The 19,734-nt window shown below is 40.2% G+C and overlaps 1 protein-coding gene across 4 annotated transcripts in view; it reads right to left on the bottom strand.

Moving 5' to 3' along the window:
- BTBD7 (BTB domain containing 7) overlaps positions 1-19,734 on the bottom strand; it is a 90,774-nt gene that overhangs the window by 18,083 nt on the left and 52,957 nt on the right. For all 4 annotated transcript variants that reach the window (XM_061159331.1, XM_061159332.1, XM_061159334.1 and 1 more), the window contains 2 exons: positions 7,591-7,799; positions 2,758-2,833 (listed from right to left, as the gene is read on the bottom strand). In XM_061159331.1, coding sequence (XP_061015314.1) covers positions 2,758-2,833; positions 7,591-7,799 — 285 coding nt within the window. The remainder of the gene's footprint in view (positions 1-2,757; positions 2,834-7,590; positions 7,800-19,734) is intronic.

A 19,734-nucleotide genomic window follows, 5' to 3' on the forward strand; every position in this document is an offset into this window, starting at 1 on the left:
CTCTATTTAACTTTAAGAATTTTATGAGTCTCCTAAATTTCCACAGAAATGTTAATGCATAAAAGTTCATGTGTAATATATTTCCACTGTCCACAGCAGAGAATACATGTTTTTTCCATGGGGTATTAGTGAAAGAGGAAGATCTGAAGTATATATATGCTTTCTGATAGTGAGGTGGGAAGGAAAATAACATATATGGGGAATTTTTAATCACATCTTTAAACTAGGGGGCTATATATATATATATATATATTTTTTTTTTTTTTTGCTTAAAAATAAGATCTTTATCATTCACAATATAAATGCTGGATTTTTTTCATAAATACTACAGGTAAACTGGTATTTTCCCTTAAATAATGTGATAAAGAGATATTGTTTTTTGAGAGGCTTATTAAAATTGTTGCCAGTGTGTGGAAAAGCATTTTTGTTCTTGCCTTGTTATGCTTTGGCTTCAATATGTATATAAGGCACTGCTTTTCAAAAGAAATTTTTTCTCAAAGTAGTGGTGTCCTATTTTCAAACGAAATATTCCATGAAATCCCAAGATACATAACAGGTAAGGGCAGAAACCTTATACATGAAAGTGACTGAAATAAAGGTGCAGTCTGGTCCGTGCAGCTTCCTTCTCATCTCTGTGGAAGAGACTCCCATTCTAACCCAGCCAGAAAACCACTGAACAATGGAAACTTTATCAATGATGTTCATTATCTGCCCCAAATAAATATGACATATCATTACCAGCCTTACATCAATAAGCCTTTGATGATTATGGAACACTATATACACTCAGTTCTTGTTACTTGGGGTGGTATTGTTCTATAAAGCCACCACAACAATTAGTGAATACTGAACCACTGCTCCTAAGGGAACACAGAGTTAGGTTCCTTTGAGCCTCTGGTCATAATATTTTTGTCAGCCAATGAAGACAAAACCCTGTTTCATGTACGTTTCTGTTTAAGGACACCTTGTTAGTATATACTGTTGATTCATTAACAATGAGCTCACAGCCCACAGCACTGTAACTCATGCACCTGAACAATACTTATCTAACACACATTTTCTCCATAAGGCCCATCATAGCCCTCTTGGACTTAGGAACACTAGACAGTATTAATAGTGTTACACTTGGAGGCTATCTTAGACAGTGGGTTTACTAGAAAATCCTACTAAGATATAAAAAACACAGCACTAAAAAGACTACGAAAAGGCCACTTGTTTGAGAATTGAAGTTAAGATGGCAGCGTATCACTCTGTTCACCATAAGCTAGAAACGTATGACAGGGAACTCAAATCTGTCATTCTGTGCATCTCTGCAAATGACTAAAAGTGTCATGAGCACTGATTTGGGGATCACAAATAAATTTTAGCAAGTAGGTGAATTTGCAAATTTAGAATCTGAAAAGCAGCAGCATAGACCGTATAACCGGCATTTCAAAACTGTCCCAAATTAATAGTAGTGGTTTTTATATTTAAAAAATTCAAACAAGTATACTATTCAAGGGTGAAACAGATCACCAGCCCAGGTTGGATGCATGAGACAAGTGCTCAGGGCTGGTGCACTGGGAAGACCCAGAGGGATGGGATGGGGAGGGAGGTGGGAGGGGGGATCAGCGGGATGGGGAACACATGTAAATCCATGGCTGACTCATGTCAATGTATGGCAAAAATCACTACAATATTGTAAAGTAATTAGCCTCCAACTAATAAAAATAAATGAAAAAAAAATTTCAAATCTGAAACTTCTAAAGGCTTCTGCAGGCCACAGATTAAATTAGGAGAATCAGATAGGAGGACTGCTTTTGTTTCCTAGAACTTGGCAGCAGTATACTAAAGGATCACTATAAAATGATTTGAAGGCAGGTTCAGCTTTACTTTTTAAAAATATTTTAAAATGTGGGCAGAACAACTCTAACTATACTAAAAGACACTGACTTGAACACTTCAAACATGTGAACTTTATGGTATGTAAATTTATCTATATAAAGCTTTCAAAAATGAGAGGAAAGGGAAACCTGCATTTAATTTTTCAAATTAAAATATTTTTAAAATATATATATATTTTTTGATTTGGGTTCACTATATAGACAAACACAGAATTATATAGAGGAAATCACACCGGTGGGTGGGCTCACCCTAGATAGAGATGTGAGACTGCTACATAAGCACAAGCTCCCAAAGTTAAGATCATAAGCGACATATGGTGCTGGCATCTTCTTCTGTAGTAGCCCCTAGTTGGAGGCCATGCAAAAGTATCATTTCTCCTTTACCTTTCACAAAAACTTCAAATAAACAACAAACATGCTTTCCTTTGGTAGTCATATTTTTTTTTTCTCGAGCAACATTCACATAGCATAAAATTTACCATTTTAACCATTTTAGAGTGTACAATGTAGTGGCTTTTAGTACATTTATAATGCTATGCACTTATCACTACCACCTAAATCTAAAATATTTTCATCAACAACATGCCTTTGTAACACTTTACTCGTTAACTGAAAAATTACACTCTAATTATAAATCATTCAATATACATTATTAAACACACAGGAAGAGAACATTAAGAGTTACAGTTTAAAGTGCGAAATTAAACTTTCTGATATGTTTATTTCTAACCAAGTATACCCTTTCCACTAAAGGATTTTTACTGATTGTAAATATTTCTATTTTCACCAGGCAACAGTGGTAACTGTCAAGACTGATGTGTAGCATATACTTCTGGGAAAAACTTACAGTTGCAAGCTAGTTCTCTGAGCTTACCTCTGTCTGCTATTCTCTTCATTAACTGATGCTCACCCCATTTAATCAGATATTTAAGGATATCTTGTTCACTTGCCTATAATAAAAAAGTTTATATTTATTTTAGTGCAATCAGATAGACGTTAATCTCATTAAAGACTCTTCTTATGTCATAAAGTATATACAATGTGCAACATGCCATGTTTCACTCATTACACTGGCTGTTTCAAATGTCTGACCTAAACCTGTGGTATACCAGGAAGCAAATACATAGACCCAATTATATACATTTGGTCCAGTAACCTCACTCTTGGCTCAAACTAAATTTTTACTCTTATTTCCATCTTTATTTATTTTTTAAACTGTTTTCTTTCCCTGTTTTAAATTTATCTTACTGTATGGTTTCTACACAGCTGCCTTAAATTCTTTTGGGGACAAGATGGAGATTAATACATGAAAGTAAAAGTGTAAAGATACAGTGTTACTGCTGTCTCCTTCAGGAGCAGAAAAAAACAAGTATGGCAACTTGTCTTGGCAGAAGACACTACTGATCTCCAGGAAGTATGCTACTGACTGGTGAAGGACCCCTCAGGCACAGTCTGAGAAATGGCAATGTGCTTCTCATTTCTTTGTACTGCACTTAAAATCTTAGGGCATAATCCAGGTTGCTCTCCAAGTGTTTTACATTCTAAGAAGACACGCAAAGATTCTAAATAGTCATCAAGTTTAGTTCAGTCGCTCAGTCATGTCCAACTCTTTGCGACCCCATGGATCATCTCATCCTGTGTCGTCCCTTTCTCCTCCTGCCTTCAATCTTTCCCAGCATCAGGGTCTTTTCAAATGAGTCAGCTCTTCACATCAGGTGGCCAAAGTATTGGAGTTTCAGCTTCAACATCAGTCCTTCCAATGAATAATCAGGACTGATTTCCTTTAGGATGGACTGGCTGGATCTCCTTGCAGTCCAAGGGACTCTCAAGAGTCTTCTCCCAACACCACAGTTCAAAAGCATCAATTCTTCAGCACTCAGCTTTCTTTATAGTCCAACTCTCAAGACATCCATACATGACTACTGGAAAAACCATAGCTTTGACTAGTTGGACCTCTGTTGGCAAAGTAACGTCTCTGCTTTTTAATATGCTGTCTAGGTTGGTCATAGTTTTTCTTCCAAGGAGAAAGCGTCTTTTAATTTCATGGTTGCAGTCACCATCTGCAGTGATTTTGGAGCCCCCTCCCCCCCAAAAAATAAAGTCTCTCACTGTTTCTCCATCTATTTGCCATGAAGTGATGGGATCGGATGCCATGACCTTAGTTTTCTGAATGTTGAGTTTTAAGCCAACTTTTTCACTCTCTTCTTTCACTTTCATCAAGAGCCCCTTTAGCTCTTCTTTGCGTTTTTTCCATAAGGGTGATGTCATCTGCATATCTGAGGTTATTGATATTTCTCCTGGCAATCTTGATTCCAGCTTGTGCTTCATCCAGCCCAGCATTTCTCATGATGTACTCTGAATATAAGTTAAATAAGCAGAATGACAACATACAGCCTTGATGTACTCCTTATCTGATTTGGAATCAGTCTGTTGTTCCATGTCCAGTTCTAACTGTTGTTTCTTGACCTGTATACAGATTTCTCAAGAGGCAGGTCAGGTGGTCTGGTATTCCCATCTCTTGAAGAATTTTCCACAGTTTATTGTGATCCACACAATCAAAGGCTTTGGCATAGTCAATAAAGCAGAAATAGATGTTTTTCTGGAACTCTCTTGCTTTCTCGATGATCCAGCAGAAGTTGGCAATTTGATCTCTGGTTCCTCTGCCTTTTCTAAATCCTGTTTGAACATCTGGAAGTTCACGGTTCACATACTGTTGAAGCCTGGCTTGGAGAATTTTGAGCATTACTTTGCTAGCGTGTGAGATGAGTGCAATTGTGCGGTAGTTTGAGCATTCTCTGGGATTGCCTTTCGTTGGGATTGGAATGAAAACTGCCCTTTCCCAGTCCTGTGGCCACTGCTGAGTTTTCCAAATTTGCTGTCATGTTGAGTGCAGCACTGTCACAGCATCATCTTTCAGGATTTGAAATAGCTCAACTGGAATTCCATCACCTCCATTAGCTTTGTTCATAGTGATGCCTCCTAAGGCCCACTTGACTCAGCATTCCAGGATGTCTGGCTCTAGGTGAGTGATTACACCATCATGGTTATCTGAGTCATGAAGATCTTTTTTGTGTAGTTCTTTTGTGTATTCTTGCCACCTCTTCTTACTATCTTCTGCTTCTGCTAGGTCCATACCTTTTCTGTCCTTTATTGTACCCATCTTTGCATGAAATGTTCCCTTGGTACCTCTAATTTTCTTGAAGAGATCTCTGGTCTTTCCCGTTCTATTGTTTTCCTCTATTTCTTTGCTTTGATCACTGAGGAAGGCTTTCTTATCTCTCCTTGCTATTCTTTGTAACTCTGCATTCAAATGGGTGTATCTTTCCTTTTTTCCTTTGTCTTTTGCATCTTTTCCTTTCTCAGTTATCTGTAAGGTCTCCTCAGACAACCATTTTGCCTTTTTGCATTTCTTTTTCTTGGGGATGGTCTTGATCACTGCCTCCTGTACAATGTCACAAACCTCCGCCCATACTTCTTCAGGCACTCTATCAGGTCTAATCCCTTAAAGCTATTTGTCCAAAAAAAAAAAAAAGCTATTTGTCACTTCCACTGTATATAAGGGATTTGATTTAGGTCATACCTGAATGGTCTAGTGGTTTTCCCTACTGTCCTCAATTTAAGTCTGAATTTGGCAATCAGGAGTTCATGATCTGAGCCACAATCGTCTCCTGGTCTTGTTTTTGCTGACTGTATAGAGCTTCTCCATCTTTGGCTGCAAAGAATATCCATCAGTCTGATTTCACAGTATTGACCATCGGGTGATGTCCATGTGTACAGTCTCCTCTTGTGTTGCTGGAAGAGGGTGTTTGCTATGACCAGTGCCTTCTCTTGGCAAACCCTGTTAGCCTTTGACCTGTTTCGTTCTGTACTCCAAGGCCAAATTTGCCTGTTACTCCAGGTAGCTCTTGACTGCCTACTTTTGCATTCCAGTCCCCTATAATGAAAAGGACATCTTTTTGGGTGTTAGTTCTAGAAGGTCTCGTAGGTCTTCACAGAATAGTTCAACTTCAGCTTCTTCAGCATTACTGGTCGGGGCATAGACTTGGATTACTGTGATATTGAATGGTTTGCCATGGAAACGAATAGAGATCATTCTGTCATTTTTGAGATTGCATCGAAACACTGCATTTCAGACTCTTTTGTTGACTATGATGGCTACTCCATTTCTTCTAAGGGACTCTTGCCCACAGTAATAGGTATAATGGTATTCTGAGTTAAGTTCACCCAGTCCAGTCCATTTTAGTTTGCTGATTTCTAAAATGTCAATATTCACTCTTGCCATCTCCTATTAGACCACTTCCAATTTGCCTTAATTCATGGACCTAATATTTTAGGTTCCTAGGCAATATTGCTCTTTACAGCACTGGACTTTACTTCCATCACCAATCACATCCACAACTGGGTGTTGTTTTTGCTCTGGCTCTGTCCCTTTCTTTCTGGAGTTATTTCTCCACTGATTTCCAGTAGCATACTGGGCACCTACCGACCAGGAGAGTTCATCTTTCAGTATCCTATCTTTTTGCCTCTTCATACTGTTCATGGGGTTCTCAAGGTAAGAATACTGAAGTGGTTTGCCATTCCCTTTTCTAGTGGACACGTTTTGTCAGAACTCTCTACCATGACCCATCCGTCTTGGGTGGCCCTACATGGCATGGCACATAGTTTCACTGAGTTAGACAAGGCTGTGGTCCATGTGATCAGATTGGTTAGTTTTCTGTGATTGTGATTTTCATTCTGTATGCCCTCTGATGGATAAGGATAAGAGGTTTATGGAAGCTTCCTGATGGGGGAGACGAACTGAGGGGGAAACTGAACTGACAAATCCTAATTGCTATAATGTCTGCATCAGGACAGTGAAATAATAAGGTTAATGAAAACAGATCAAGACTGATTATGACAACATATGTACTGCAATCAAAGCAATGTATAAAGGAAAAATACAGATGCTAGTGGATTATTTAACCCTTCACTGCACTGCTGACTGAGATGAAAAGCATTTCATAATTTTTCTAGTACAAATACAAAGAAATAAGATATGGCTTAATGAGTTTATAACTTCATAACATTAACACTGCTGTACAGTTACCAGCATAGAAGTCATACAGCCAGTGCAAAAAAAGCCAAAAAACCAACTTGAATAAACTACCTCAAAGTATTTTTTTAGCTTATTTTAAATATACTGTTAGTTTAAATTACTTAATTATAAATGATATATAAGAATACAAGAATTTGTTTAAATGTACTTCTGACTAAAAATAAGTAGTTGAAAACATTAGTATACTTCAGCAGGACTCATACATTGAGTTTTAAGAAATGTCCGAATAGGTCAGAAATTGAATGTTGTTCTTACTTTGTGCTGCTTTAGTGTAAGTATCTTCTGATACTTTACCAAAAATAAAAGAAACTCTTATAGTGAATCTACTATTAACAGAAGCCAAGAGAATCACCACTGGGATATGCTTCTGACCCTGCCTACTGCCACAACCCCTTTGGTGAATAGCTGGTTAGGACCTGGGCTGGTTCACACTGTTCCGTGATGGTGGCATTGTGCACAAAGAGCCAGAGACCTAGAAATCTTTGGCTGCACAAATATGAAGAAGGCATTCCTGGGTGGGCTGCTCCCTGGATGGGAGAATAACACAGTACAGATGGGCTTCCTGGTGCACATATGAATGACAATGAATTTGAGAGGTGTATAAATGATTACCTGTAGGTAGTCAGACTGGATAGCAGTAAGCAGATGGTCTTTGCTGAGTTCATAAAAAACATCCGAAGTCATGACCTGGGAAAATTCCTCACAGAGGAAATGTAAAGCTTGTCGGTGTACCCACTTAGAGCCATATGGATGAGAGCTCCACTTGAGGATGGCAATTAAGGTATCTAATGAGATGCTTTCAGCAATGATATCCTCACAGCCTAAAAGAGAAGGCAAATACTTCTTGAGATTAATCATAAATATTATTGAACATTAGTGTGTTAGACACCAATCTTAAAAGTAGCAACAGGAAAAAAGAATACAGAGATAATAAAATCTCATGGAAGTCACCAAGACTTGTTGGGATGGGGTAGCAGCTGGTAACCTAACAGATTTTGACAACTACAGGGAATCTGCTGTTCCACAAAGATTTACAGAAAAAGGTGGGGATCCTCATAACTGTTTAAGAAAATAAACATCTATGTCCAACTCAAAATCTGTGTAAGACATAGCAGAGAGCACTAGACCAATGGGGAAAGAAGGAAGAATAGGTAGGAATGATACAGCTATGGGAATTGACAAGTTGAGGTTTGGATGACACCTGACGGATAAGTGAACCCACACTTAGGGATATGGGTGGGCTATCTTCTACGAACTATGAGGATATATGTTTTTGGTAATATTCTAGTAAAAAAACAACACTTTGCATTGTTGATAGTTTCATCCCTTAGAGTACTGCAGTGTTTTTTTTCATTTGTTGAACTAAAAAGAAATACATGGTTTAAGTGAAAAGGACCAGGATCCTGGAGAAAGTGACTATGGCACTTTAAGGGCTTTAAGAAGAGAAGAAAAACATCTGAGGATAGTCAGCTATTTTCCTTAGGAAAAATAATTTCAAAATACAAAGATAAAACACAAATAGAATTGGAGTGACAAAGACTGTGTAAGGGAAAATGGCTTAAGTTGGACAGACATTCTTCACAACCAAGTTACCATAAAACACAAGAAGAATCCCAATAATGGGATTAGATGCCACCGTCACCACCACAAATGTGGCTAAACAGGCTGCTCTCTAATGAGCTCGGAGGTTTAAAAGATACAATTAAAGACAGAAAGGTCAGCAATGAGCTCTGGAGACTTTCCAAGCTCAAAGTTCTTGTGAACCTATGAAAAGAGAAAGATAATGATTCCCATTTTCAGGTGATGTAAGATCATTAGGAGCCAACAGAGAGTTTGTAAAAAGTAACGCATCCTCCCCTTTTGATATGACAACAGAGAAACTGAGTATCATAGAGAACTATGTAACCTGATTTCTGTAAAGCATTTAACAGAACACTTCATGATGTCTCCAGATTGTTAGCTCAGAAGATGGGGACCACTGTCTTCACTATATCACTGGTATCTTCTTCCACATGGTAGACACTGAATAAAAATTTGCTGAATGTACAAATGAGATCTTTGAAGGTAAGACAAAAAGATGTGGAGGAGTGACAGAACAGTGGCTAACAGAACCATGTGTAAGAAGCATTGGTCAACTCCTGAGATGGAGTGGAGAGTCTCTAGTTTTCTGATGTACATCAAGCTGGAAAGTAGGCTTCAAAGTCTTGAGACAGCCTAAAACTGGGAAACACATTTAAAAATATACTGGATAAAATGGTCAAAATTAGCTAAAAAGATGGATCAAAATGAAGGTGAAATCTAACTTAAAAAATCGCAAGTTCTATATTTAAACACAGTCAACTACAGAGTAGATGACAGGAAGAGCTAGCTTAACTACAACCATTATGTAAATATAGTATCTGGGTATATTAACTGAATGAATGCAAAATGTGAGCTGGTTACTATAAAGCTAAAACAATCATAGGCTTTTAAGACACAAGCATAGAGTCGTAATCAAAGGAATAATGTTACATTGCTGTCCTGTTGGATGCTGTTTTCTGTTCTAAGCCCCGTGGCTTTAGACCGGCAATGACAAAACTCTAGAATTCTCAGAGGAGGGCAAAAATACCGTGAAGAGTTTGAGACATGTTAATGAAAAAAGCTCTGAACAAACAACATTATTATTGATTTATGTAACAGAAACCCAAGGAGAGACGTAAGAGCTATCTTTCAATGTCTGATGGAACCTCATGAGGCAGAAAAAAAAAAAAGACCAATTATCTGTGGTTCCAATGGCAAGTCCTGGGAAACAGATGGATGGTAAAAGAAGAGTTTCTGACTATTAAGAAATTTCTAACAATCAAAACTGTTCTCCTTGCCTCTCCTCAATAAAAGGATCCCTCCAGAAAAATGTAGGAGCAGAGGTTAGCTCATCACATTATGGGTAGAGTACCAAGAACCCTGGGACCTCCCTGGTGGCTCAGCAGTAGAGAATCCACCTGCCAATGCAGGAGACACGGGTTCGATCCCTGGGTCAGGAAGATCCCCTGGAGAAGGAAATGGCAACCCACTCCAGTGTTCTTGCCTGGGAAATCTTATGGACAGAGGAGCCTGGTGGGCCACAGTTCATGGGGTCGCAAAAGAGTCAGACATGACTTAGCAACTAAACCACAACAATAACCAAGAACCCTTATGGAACTAAAAAAGGATGACACCCAAGCTTTTTTTGATCATAACGATAAAATCATGTTTAGAAATAACAGAGTAAGAGTGTGTGTGCAATGAGCACTCAGTTGTAACAGAGTAATTAAATCTAAAGACTGAAGGTTAATTTATCTAATCTAAACCTTAAAATGGCATCCTTATAAAGTGATATCCGCATGTAAATGACACCAGAGGCATGAATGTGTGCTCATGAAAAGTGGGAAATGTGGAAGTCCTGGATAGTTCTCATGATGTTACAGCAAGTCTTGAATGCCAAGCGGAGGAGGACAGGCCTCGCCCAGTGGCCAGTGGAGGACTGTCAGTCTGCTGTTTCAGAGCAGGCGGTACAGCAGAGTGGAGTAGCATGAGTCAACATAACAGGGAAGGCAATCTGGTAGATGTGCTTGGGGACAAAGCAGCACAGATTAAGAGAAAAAGTGGTTATTTAAAGAATGTGTCACAGTCCTACTAAAACCAGGATATTGGCAGAGGAAAGAAAGAGAAAGATAACATCACATGTTTAAACTTTTCAAGTTTACAAAGAAGTAAGACATGATATGAAAAACGGACTTTGAAATCAGATTGTCTTGAAACCCCAACTTGGGCATTAAGCAGAAAAGTCACTTTGGGCAAACCACTTAACCACCCTGAGTCTCTTAATTTTTCCTTCATAAATCCTCCACATTCTCTAAGTCAGCTGAGATATTGCCTCTTTCAAAAGCCTACCTTGAGCCCATTCCCCAAAGCCTAAGTCAAAAGTTAGGTGTTCCTCCTACCTGAAATTTTCCACAATGTCCTGTGTTTCTCCCTGTAATAGCATTAAATTCTCATACTAGTCTGGTTTACATTTCTGACATATTTGTTTTTTGACTCCCCTATCAGACTGAGTGCTCCTCTGAGGTAGTGAACCCCCTTTATCTCTGATGCTATAGCACCTGACACCTGGTAGATAATTAAAAACAAAACATAATGCTAACATTTTTGAAATTTATTATGTACCAAGATCTGTGCTTAATTTTGATAATATTCTTGAAGAAGGTAATGTTATAATTCCTACTTTACAGATGAGAAAACTAAGACTCACAAAGACTAATTAACTTGCCCGAGGTCATACAGCCAGGAAGAAAGTCAGTCATACTTAATGAAACATCTTTTACTTCCATCCTAAAAATCTCTTTCCTTGTCATGCCTCTTAACTTAGGTCTTCTACTATCAATGCTCATCGTAACTTCTTCACTTAGAACTGCCTCTCTCATGAACAGGAAAGTACCTTATAAATTCACCAAACATGGTGATGTTAACTCAGAAATGTATAAGAAAATTGGGCTAAAACAAAAAAAAAAGTGGAAGGGACATTTTAAAGAGATTTATCTAGTATTGTCAAAATTAGTATTTTCATGTCATAGTAAACAATTTCACTTGGTGGTAATTTATCTTTTGTCAAGCTTGTCAATAATGGAATGAAAATGTAAATACTACAGCAGCAAGGTCAAATGGATGCTGGCAGGGAAAAGCTAGGAAATGAGATACAAAGAGGCTTCATACAAAGACATTTCCTTGGGAAAATCTGGACCAGTCTTGCAAGTAAAAAAACACTACTGCACACTCAAAGATGGTCAGATTCTTGGTGATGAAGTGTTAAAAACACAAATCCTCAAAGACTAATGGATAAATCAGAAGGTTCATTTCTGTGCAGTGCAAATATTCATTTATAGTCAGCGGAAAGTCTATCTTAGCTCTTCTCAAACTATCTTGCATCAAGGAACAGATTTTTAAGTCTGCTTTTTAAGTTTCCAATCTGCCATGAACCAATAATTCAGTAAAAACACTGATTGAATACTGTGGCAATGTCAAATTGCTACAAAAGTTTTAAAATGCATACTCTCAATTTCCTTATTGTAGACCCACTTTGAATCAGTTCAGTTCAGTCGCTTAGTCATGTCTGACTCTTTGCAACCCCATGGACTGCAGCATGCTAGGCTTCCCTGTCCATCACCAACTCCAGGAGCTTGTTCAAACTCAAGTCCATCGAGTCGGTGATACCATCCAAACATCTCATCCTCTGTCGTCCCCTTCTCCTCCTGCCTTTCAATCTTTCCCAGCATCAGGGTCTTTTCAAATGAGTCAGTTCTTCACATTAGGTGGCCAAAGTATTTGAGTTTCAGCTTCAGCATCTGTTCTTCCAATGAATATTCAGGACTGATTTCCTTTAGGATGCACTGGTTGGATCTCCCTGCAGTCCAAGGGACCTCAAGAGTCTTCTCCAACACCACAGTGCAAAAACATCAATTCTTCGATGCTCAGCTTTCTTTATAGTCCAACTCTCACATCCATACATGACTACTGGAAAAACCAGAGCTTTGACTAGATGGACCTTTGTTGGCAAAGTAATGTCTGCTTTTCAATATGCTGTCTAGGTTGGTCATAGTTTTTTTTTCTTCCAAGGAGAAAGGGTCTTTTAATTTCATGGTTGCAGTCACCATCTGCAGTGATTTTGGAGCCCCCCAAAATAAAGTCACTGTTTCCACTGCTTCCCCATCTATTTGCCATGAAGTGATGGGACCAGATGCCATGATCTTAGTTTTCCGAATGTTGAGTTTTAAGCCAGCTTTTTCACTCTCCTCTTTCACTTTCATCAAGAGGCTCTTTAGTTCTTCTTTGTTTTCTGCCATAAGGGTGGTGTCATCTGCATAGCTGAGGTTATTGATACTTGTCCCAGCAATCTTGACTCGAGCTTGTGCTTCATCCAGTCTAGCATTTCATACGATATACTCTGCATAGAAGTTAAATAAGCAGGGTGACAATATACAGTCTTGACATACTCCTGTCCCGATTTGGAACCAGTCCATGGTTCCATGTCTGGTTCTAACTGATGCTTCTTGACCTGCATACAGATTTCTCAGGAGGCAGGTCAGGTGGTCTAGTATTCCCATCTCTTGAAGAATTTTCCACAGTTTTTTGTGAATCACACACCACTTAGAACAGTGCTGAACAGTGAGTAACACTGTTCTATCTAAAATCCTTTCCCCTCTGTCAGTTTCAGGATATATGGAGGTCAGACTGTTTCTTCCCATTTGGTCTTAATTAACTTCCAGAAGGCATGCTCGCTCTTCTTCCCTATAGAACTCACTGACTACATTTCCTCACTACAGACAAAATATTACTTTATTATATATTTCTTTCAATACAACTAAATGACACAGAATGACTACTTTATCTTTTTAAACTAGAAGTTTAGAGCTTATAAGACTATTGTCCACATATGCTGAATTACTGTTTAGAGATAGTCCCTACTAGCAGTTTTCTGATCCCCACCATCTCTCAATGGGCAGAGTGTTACTTCCCTGCAACAAGACTTTGGAACTGGCTATGAGATCAGCTTTGACCAATTAAATATTTGGAATTCTCCAGGCCAGAATACTGGAGTGGGTAGCCTTTTCCTTCTCCAGGGAATCTTCCCAAACCAGCGATCAAACCCTGGTCTCCAACATTGCAGGCGGATTCTTTACCAGTTGAGCCACAAAGGAAGCCCAAGCATACTGGAGTGGAGAGCCTATCCCTTCCCCAGTGGATCTTTCTGACCCAGGAATTGAACCAGGGTCTCCTGCATTGCAGACAAGTTCTTTACCAACTGAGCTATCAGGAAAGCTCAATTAAATGTTAGTGAATGTGATATGACCAAAGGCTTCAAAAGTCCTTTTGGGAACTGGGCTTGCCCCCTTGCCTTCTGCCACTGCCATGGTAAGAACACACAGAGCTAGTTTGTTGGTCCCAGGAGGAAAATGAGCAGCAGTGGGAACAGAACCGCCAGTCCTACTCAACCACGGTGGCCATCAGAGTGACCCCAGCTGCTGCAAACTTAAATCTGTGATTTCAGTTCACCTCGAAATTTGTGACAAACATGTTTTTTGTTAAATGCCACTGAAATTCTCTGGTTGTTGTTATATAGCAATGGTTGACTAATAAACCAGAGAACTTTTTGGATGAATCAAAAGCTTTTAACAATTTCCTTATAACAGAAAAACTCATCTGGAGCCTACACATTTGATATCTCAAAGATGCCCATGTATTCTGCTCAGATGGGAGATCTTCAATGATGCTGCTGTGAGGTTGGCAGAGAGTATGAAGTAAACATTTTACAGTTCTTTCTTGCTTGTGTGATAACTCCATTTTACAGATCCATCTCCTACTTTTTTAATCCTTTCTATTCTCTTTTCACCAGAATATTTTCTTTCTAATCCTTAACGATGGCAGAAGTGTTTCTTTTCAAAAATTTGAGCTACATAACATGAATGATCAAGGCAGAAATACAAAGAAGTAAAACAAATTAGACATTTAGTAATACCTATGACTGTTACTCTGCATGTTAAGGGCCATTTTCTGTTTTTATTATGAACATGTTTGATAAGTAAAATACACTTCGATGTTGACAGATTTTCTGAATACATTGTCAGGATCTGTCTTTACGGCTGCTCTCATACTCTTCATTACTCCCAGGTACATCATCATACATGTTTCACCAGTATCAGTGGGAAACCTTTTCACTGGCTCATAGCCATCAGAAAATATATAAGCTGCTTCCAGATTTAGAATTTCATATTGGGTCTGAGGAGGGAAGAGGAAGAAAGAGACAAGGGGGAAGAAAGAAAAGGAATCAGGGAGGAGATTACGGCTTGCCCCACAACGTAAAGCAATACGGTAAGGTTAAAGGAAGGCGGGCCTTAGAGCAGGCGCTTCAGCGGTGACTCTTCAGTGCCACCAGTTAGAATTAAGACTTCAAGTGCAAATAGGCTCGAGAAAAGAGCTGCTTCAATTCTTTCCTGCTAAACTGTACGGGACCGATTCCAAATCCTAAGGAAAGGAATTATGAAACAAGTGGGAAGTGACAGCAGCATGTAGTAGTAGACAGAGCACTAAAGGCTCTGGATTCAGGTAATTATATCACTAACTCTTGGCTCTCACTTATCACCCACTGTTAAGTGCTGGATCAAAGCACCCCACGCTATTTTGGTCTCATTTCCTTATACCCAGGATGAAATAACGCCATCAGAGTTCTGAGGATCATGTTAAAAATACTCAGGAGCCCATGTGTCCATGGGGCTTCCCTAGTGGCTCAGTCAATAAAGAATCTGCCTGCAATGCTGGAGACCTGGGTTCAATCCTTGGGGTGGGAAGATCCCCTGGAGTAGGAAATGGCAACCCACTCCAGTATTCTTGCCTGGAGAATTCCATGGACAGAGAAGCCTAGTGGGCTACAGTCTGTGGGCTGGCAAACAGTCCAGCATGACTCTGAGCAATCAACACGTTCACTTTCAACCTGTCCATGAGCACTATGCTTCTCCTAGGCAAGAAATCTTCAATCCGCTGTGCCAACTCACCCTCCTTTCTCTCTCCCTCATACACACACGAAACGAACTAGTTAATGTTTCTGATTCTTCCTTCAAAAACACTATTTGATTAGTTTTGTTTTCTATCAACACCAGCTTGGTTCAAATACTCCGTACTCCACACCTTGACGATAGAAAAGCTCCCAACTGTCTCCATGGCTTCAGTATTCTAGCCCACGATGATCACACGTTGAAAGGCTTGCTTTCTCAGGCACCACTATCAGCACGTCACCCCTGCACATGTTTTAAAAAGGGAACCAGAATCTCAGATCCAAGGCAGAAACGAGCACCAGACACAGGGGTGAGAAGACAAGCTGATCTATGCCTTAGTGCCTTTCATTGCGAGTCCCTGGATTCTGCAACACCTGACAGCTGGTTAGATAAATGCTCCTCTCTGCCGTCTTTCAGGACCATTCTGAGGAAGACTGTACAAAACTCCTCAAGGCTCCTGGCAGGCTTGAAGCCCCATAACCTGCAATGGTAACCAACACCATGGGCCACTCTCACGCTGCTTTTCCTCTTCCCCGGTTTCATTCCCCCCAATTCTCCCCTGTTCATGGGATTCCTTACCAAGTAACTTCCTGCAAGCAAGCCTTTGTTTTAGGCTGTTTCAGCGCAGGCTATGGGGGAATAGGAGGGGACACTCACACTATGATAGAAAGACAAGTGGCTCCAGGAAATAAGATTCTTGAACTAGATCATTCCCCGATAAGATGGCAAAGAGGACCCCACTCCTAATGGCAAGTGGGATGGTGACAATCCCTGCCTGTTGCAGTGTGACAATACTGAGATTTTTCACTAAGTGAAGTGTTAGCTTAGTAGTAGTGGTTGTGGTTGCATCTGAATGGAAACATGAGTGATTCTAAAGACCTGGTGCTGGCTGGCTTAAAAGTAATAAAAAAAAAAGAAAATGACAGTCACTCTTGAAGCCTAAGATTTCTGTCAAAACCAGAAAACTTCTAGATTGGTGTTCAAAGATACCCTTATTTCCTAGAGCTGCAGAAAAGACTGCCAAAACTTAGGCTCAAGATTTAATTTTATCAGATCTATGAAGAAGATTTGAACAAAGTCTTGACAAATCTATGACAAAATGTGGATCCTGAGAGGAAGAGCTGGACAGAGAAACCCTGAAAGGGGCTATCTGGTGGATGAGGAATGCTAAGCCCCAAGATTCACTTGAACTTTCCAGGCTGGGAGAAGCAGCACCCTGCTCCCAACTCCCTGCTACAGGACAGCAGCCTTCTCTTGCTAGAAGCCCTGAAGGTGCCTGAAAAGACAATGCTGTCCTCTTCAGTATCTGCCCCGGCCTCCTCTCACTAAGCTCCAAACCAATAATCAGGATCTGTTCAAGCATAATTACAGTTTGAGGGAGAAAGTACAATCCCTGTTCTGGGAAGAAAGAGCATATACAACCAAAGAACTGCATGACCTGGAGGTAAATACTGTGGGAGTGGTTACTGAGAGTCCTGGGCCAGCGTGCTAGGTGTGGGGCAGGACAACAGGAGCAGGAAGGAGTTCTTCCAGAATCCAAGGGGCTCAACTGCAGCACCTTATGGTGCTTCTCTGCTCAGTGATAACGGAACCTGGGCAATTGCAGATACTTCTGGGATGAAGGTCTGAGTCCTCTCACCTGGTAGGCTACCTAGACCTGCTGAAATGTTGGCAAAGCAGGAAGAAAATCTAGGTGTAGTGATAGAAGGCGGAGACTGTGCTGATCTGTACTATTTAAGCTTGTCTAAGCTACAACTCTTTTCCACGATCATCCCCAAAGCTGGCCAAAACAGAAATGTGTGATGTGAAAGGAAGCAGCAGCAGCCATCACTCTCTAAAAATCACTGAAGCTAGATGTGGTGGAAGGCAGACACGGAGGTGCCCTGGACCCTAGCTGGTCCTTGCTCTCTGCACTCTGCATCCGCTCTCCCTCCCAACCGCAGCTCTGCTGACAACACTGGCCCCAGGCCACCACCAGGAGCTTGGCTGCAGACCCACAGATACAACGGCCGCTCTGCCCGGTGCAGCCCCAGCTTACTGGCTCCACGTCCTTGGCTTCCCAGGTGGACTGGTTGTTAACTCCTCTGGGTCCAACCCCCTCCACCACAGCAGACCTTCACTTCAGCTTCTCCCACCACTGTATAAGGACCAATTCCTGTAACGATTCCCTTACCCCACAAGTCAGTGTTGCTCAGCTTCCCTGATTGAAACCCGAGTGATACAGTTATGATGAGACTATCAATTAAAGCCTCCACCCAACTGCAGCAGCTGGGACTGTGGCTAATTGTATCATCTTTCCTGAATTGAGTCTTTTACAGAGGTGCGGCTGGTTAGCACCTTGAAGGTTCTGTGGTAAACTGGATTTAAATCACTGCTCTCCTCGAATTAAGTTAAATCACATGAAATTGTGGATATTAAACCATTCTACCCTACGAAACTCAGAAGATTAAATAATGTGTTTGTTTTCTGTTGCTAAACAACAAATGATCACAAACATAGGGGGTTAAATCAACAAACAAATCATCTCATATTTTCTGTGGGTCAGGAGTCTGGGCACAAGTCACCTGGGTCCTCAGGGTTTCCTAAGGCTGCAATCAAGGTGTCAACTAGGTTCACATTCTCATCTTAAGGCCCAATTAGGGAAGAATTTGCTTCCAAGCTCATTCAGCTTGCTGGCAAAAATCATTTCCTTGAGGCCCTAAAGGCCCAGCTTCTTGCTGGCTATTAGCTGAGGATTCACAACCTCCTCCAAGAGGCTGCCTGTAGTTCTTCCCATGCAGTCCACTTAACAGGCCATCTCACAACACAAAAGCTGACTTCTTCAAAGCTGGCAGGGTAAAAAGTCTCTAGTCTCTGGGGAACAGCAAGTTGAGAGGGCAGGAGACCTTTTGATGAGTACCATTTTGAATTCTGCTCCATTTGAATATATTATCTATTAAAACACACACACACACATACACACACACACACCAGGCTATGGAAGGTGCCAGGAGTTCTTTCCCTCAGTGCTCAACATAAAATCAATCACTGTCCACAAAATGCAAGCAAATAGTGGGAGGGAAATCAGAAGGTTCTCTGCTCTGAGAACATGACTCCCTTTTGATGGGGAAGACACAAATCACTGAGATTCACGTTGCTTGTGTGTGAAAACATACAAACAGTGCTGGTGCTCTTCACTCTTATAGCTCTGCCAAGCTGTGGGAGAGGGAAAAACAGACAAAGATGTGAAAGAAGCTGAAAATATCTACACAACAACTTTGGTAACTAGACGAGGCGGCTAAAGCACAAAGACAACAAGTGATAAAAGACTGAAGGGTTCTCTTTTTACCATGAAAGGAAACAAAAAAGATCAAGATCTCTAAGGTATGTAGTTAAATACAGATTTGTATTTCTCTAATGATTATGCTATAAATTCTAATATGACATTTTAAATTATTTATTCCCTAGTATTTTGGGGGGTGAAAATAACATAATTAAAGGGAAAAGCAGTCATGGAGATGTCCATTCTCTGGACACAGATACTGTATATAAGCCTCTGCTAAATTAAAATGCAAGGAGATCTAATTCTGGGATCTACAGGATGCCTGAATTCCTTGAAATTGACACATGTTCTTTTGTTCAGGCATCTATCTGGAAGAGAGATGTCAAGATACACCACTAGTCAGACTGATCCGAGACCCAACACCATGATCTGAGACCCAATCCCAACTCCCTATACCTGTGTGATGTGTGAAATTCTGCCTGTTTCCTCATCTGAAAAAATGTTTCCTCATCCTACCTTGTTGGGTTATTTTGAGGATTAAATAATATACACAGAGCACATAGCACATTAACTTATGATAAACATTAAGTAAGTAGCAGCTATTACTATAATTGGTGTGTTGCAATCCATGGGTCGCAAAAAGTTGGACACAACTTAGCGACTGAACAACAGTTATCGTACTTAGGTTTTCTTGAAGACGGCATCCACTGTACTGGTGTATTCTAATTCAAAGCAAGTACAGGGATCTGTGGGGGTGAGAGAGGGTAGGAAAGGAGCACAATCTTAAGGGAGCAGAGCAAAGATCATAAAGGGAACAGAAATGGCCAGTGACAACCTAAATGTATTGGGGCCTCTCACAGATCACTTGTTAAAATGCTACATAAAATCAACCCTAGTACTCAGTACTTGAAAAACTCAGAGGTTTTATCTAAA

The sequence above is a fragment of the Dama dama genome, chromosome 13 (assembly GCF_033118175.1).
Source record: "Dama dama isolate Ldn47 chromosome 13, ASM3311817v1, whole genome shotgun sequence".
NCBI lineage: Eukaryota > Metazoa > Chordata > Mammalia > Artiodactyla > Cervidae > Dama > Dama dama.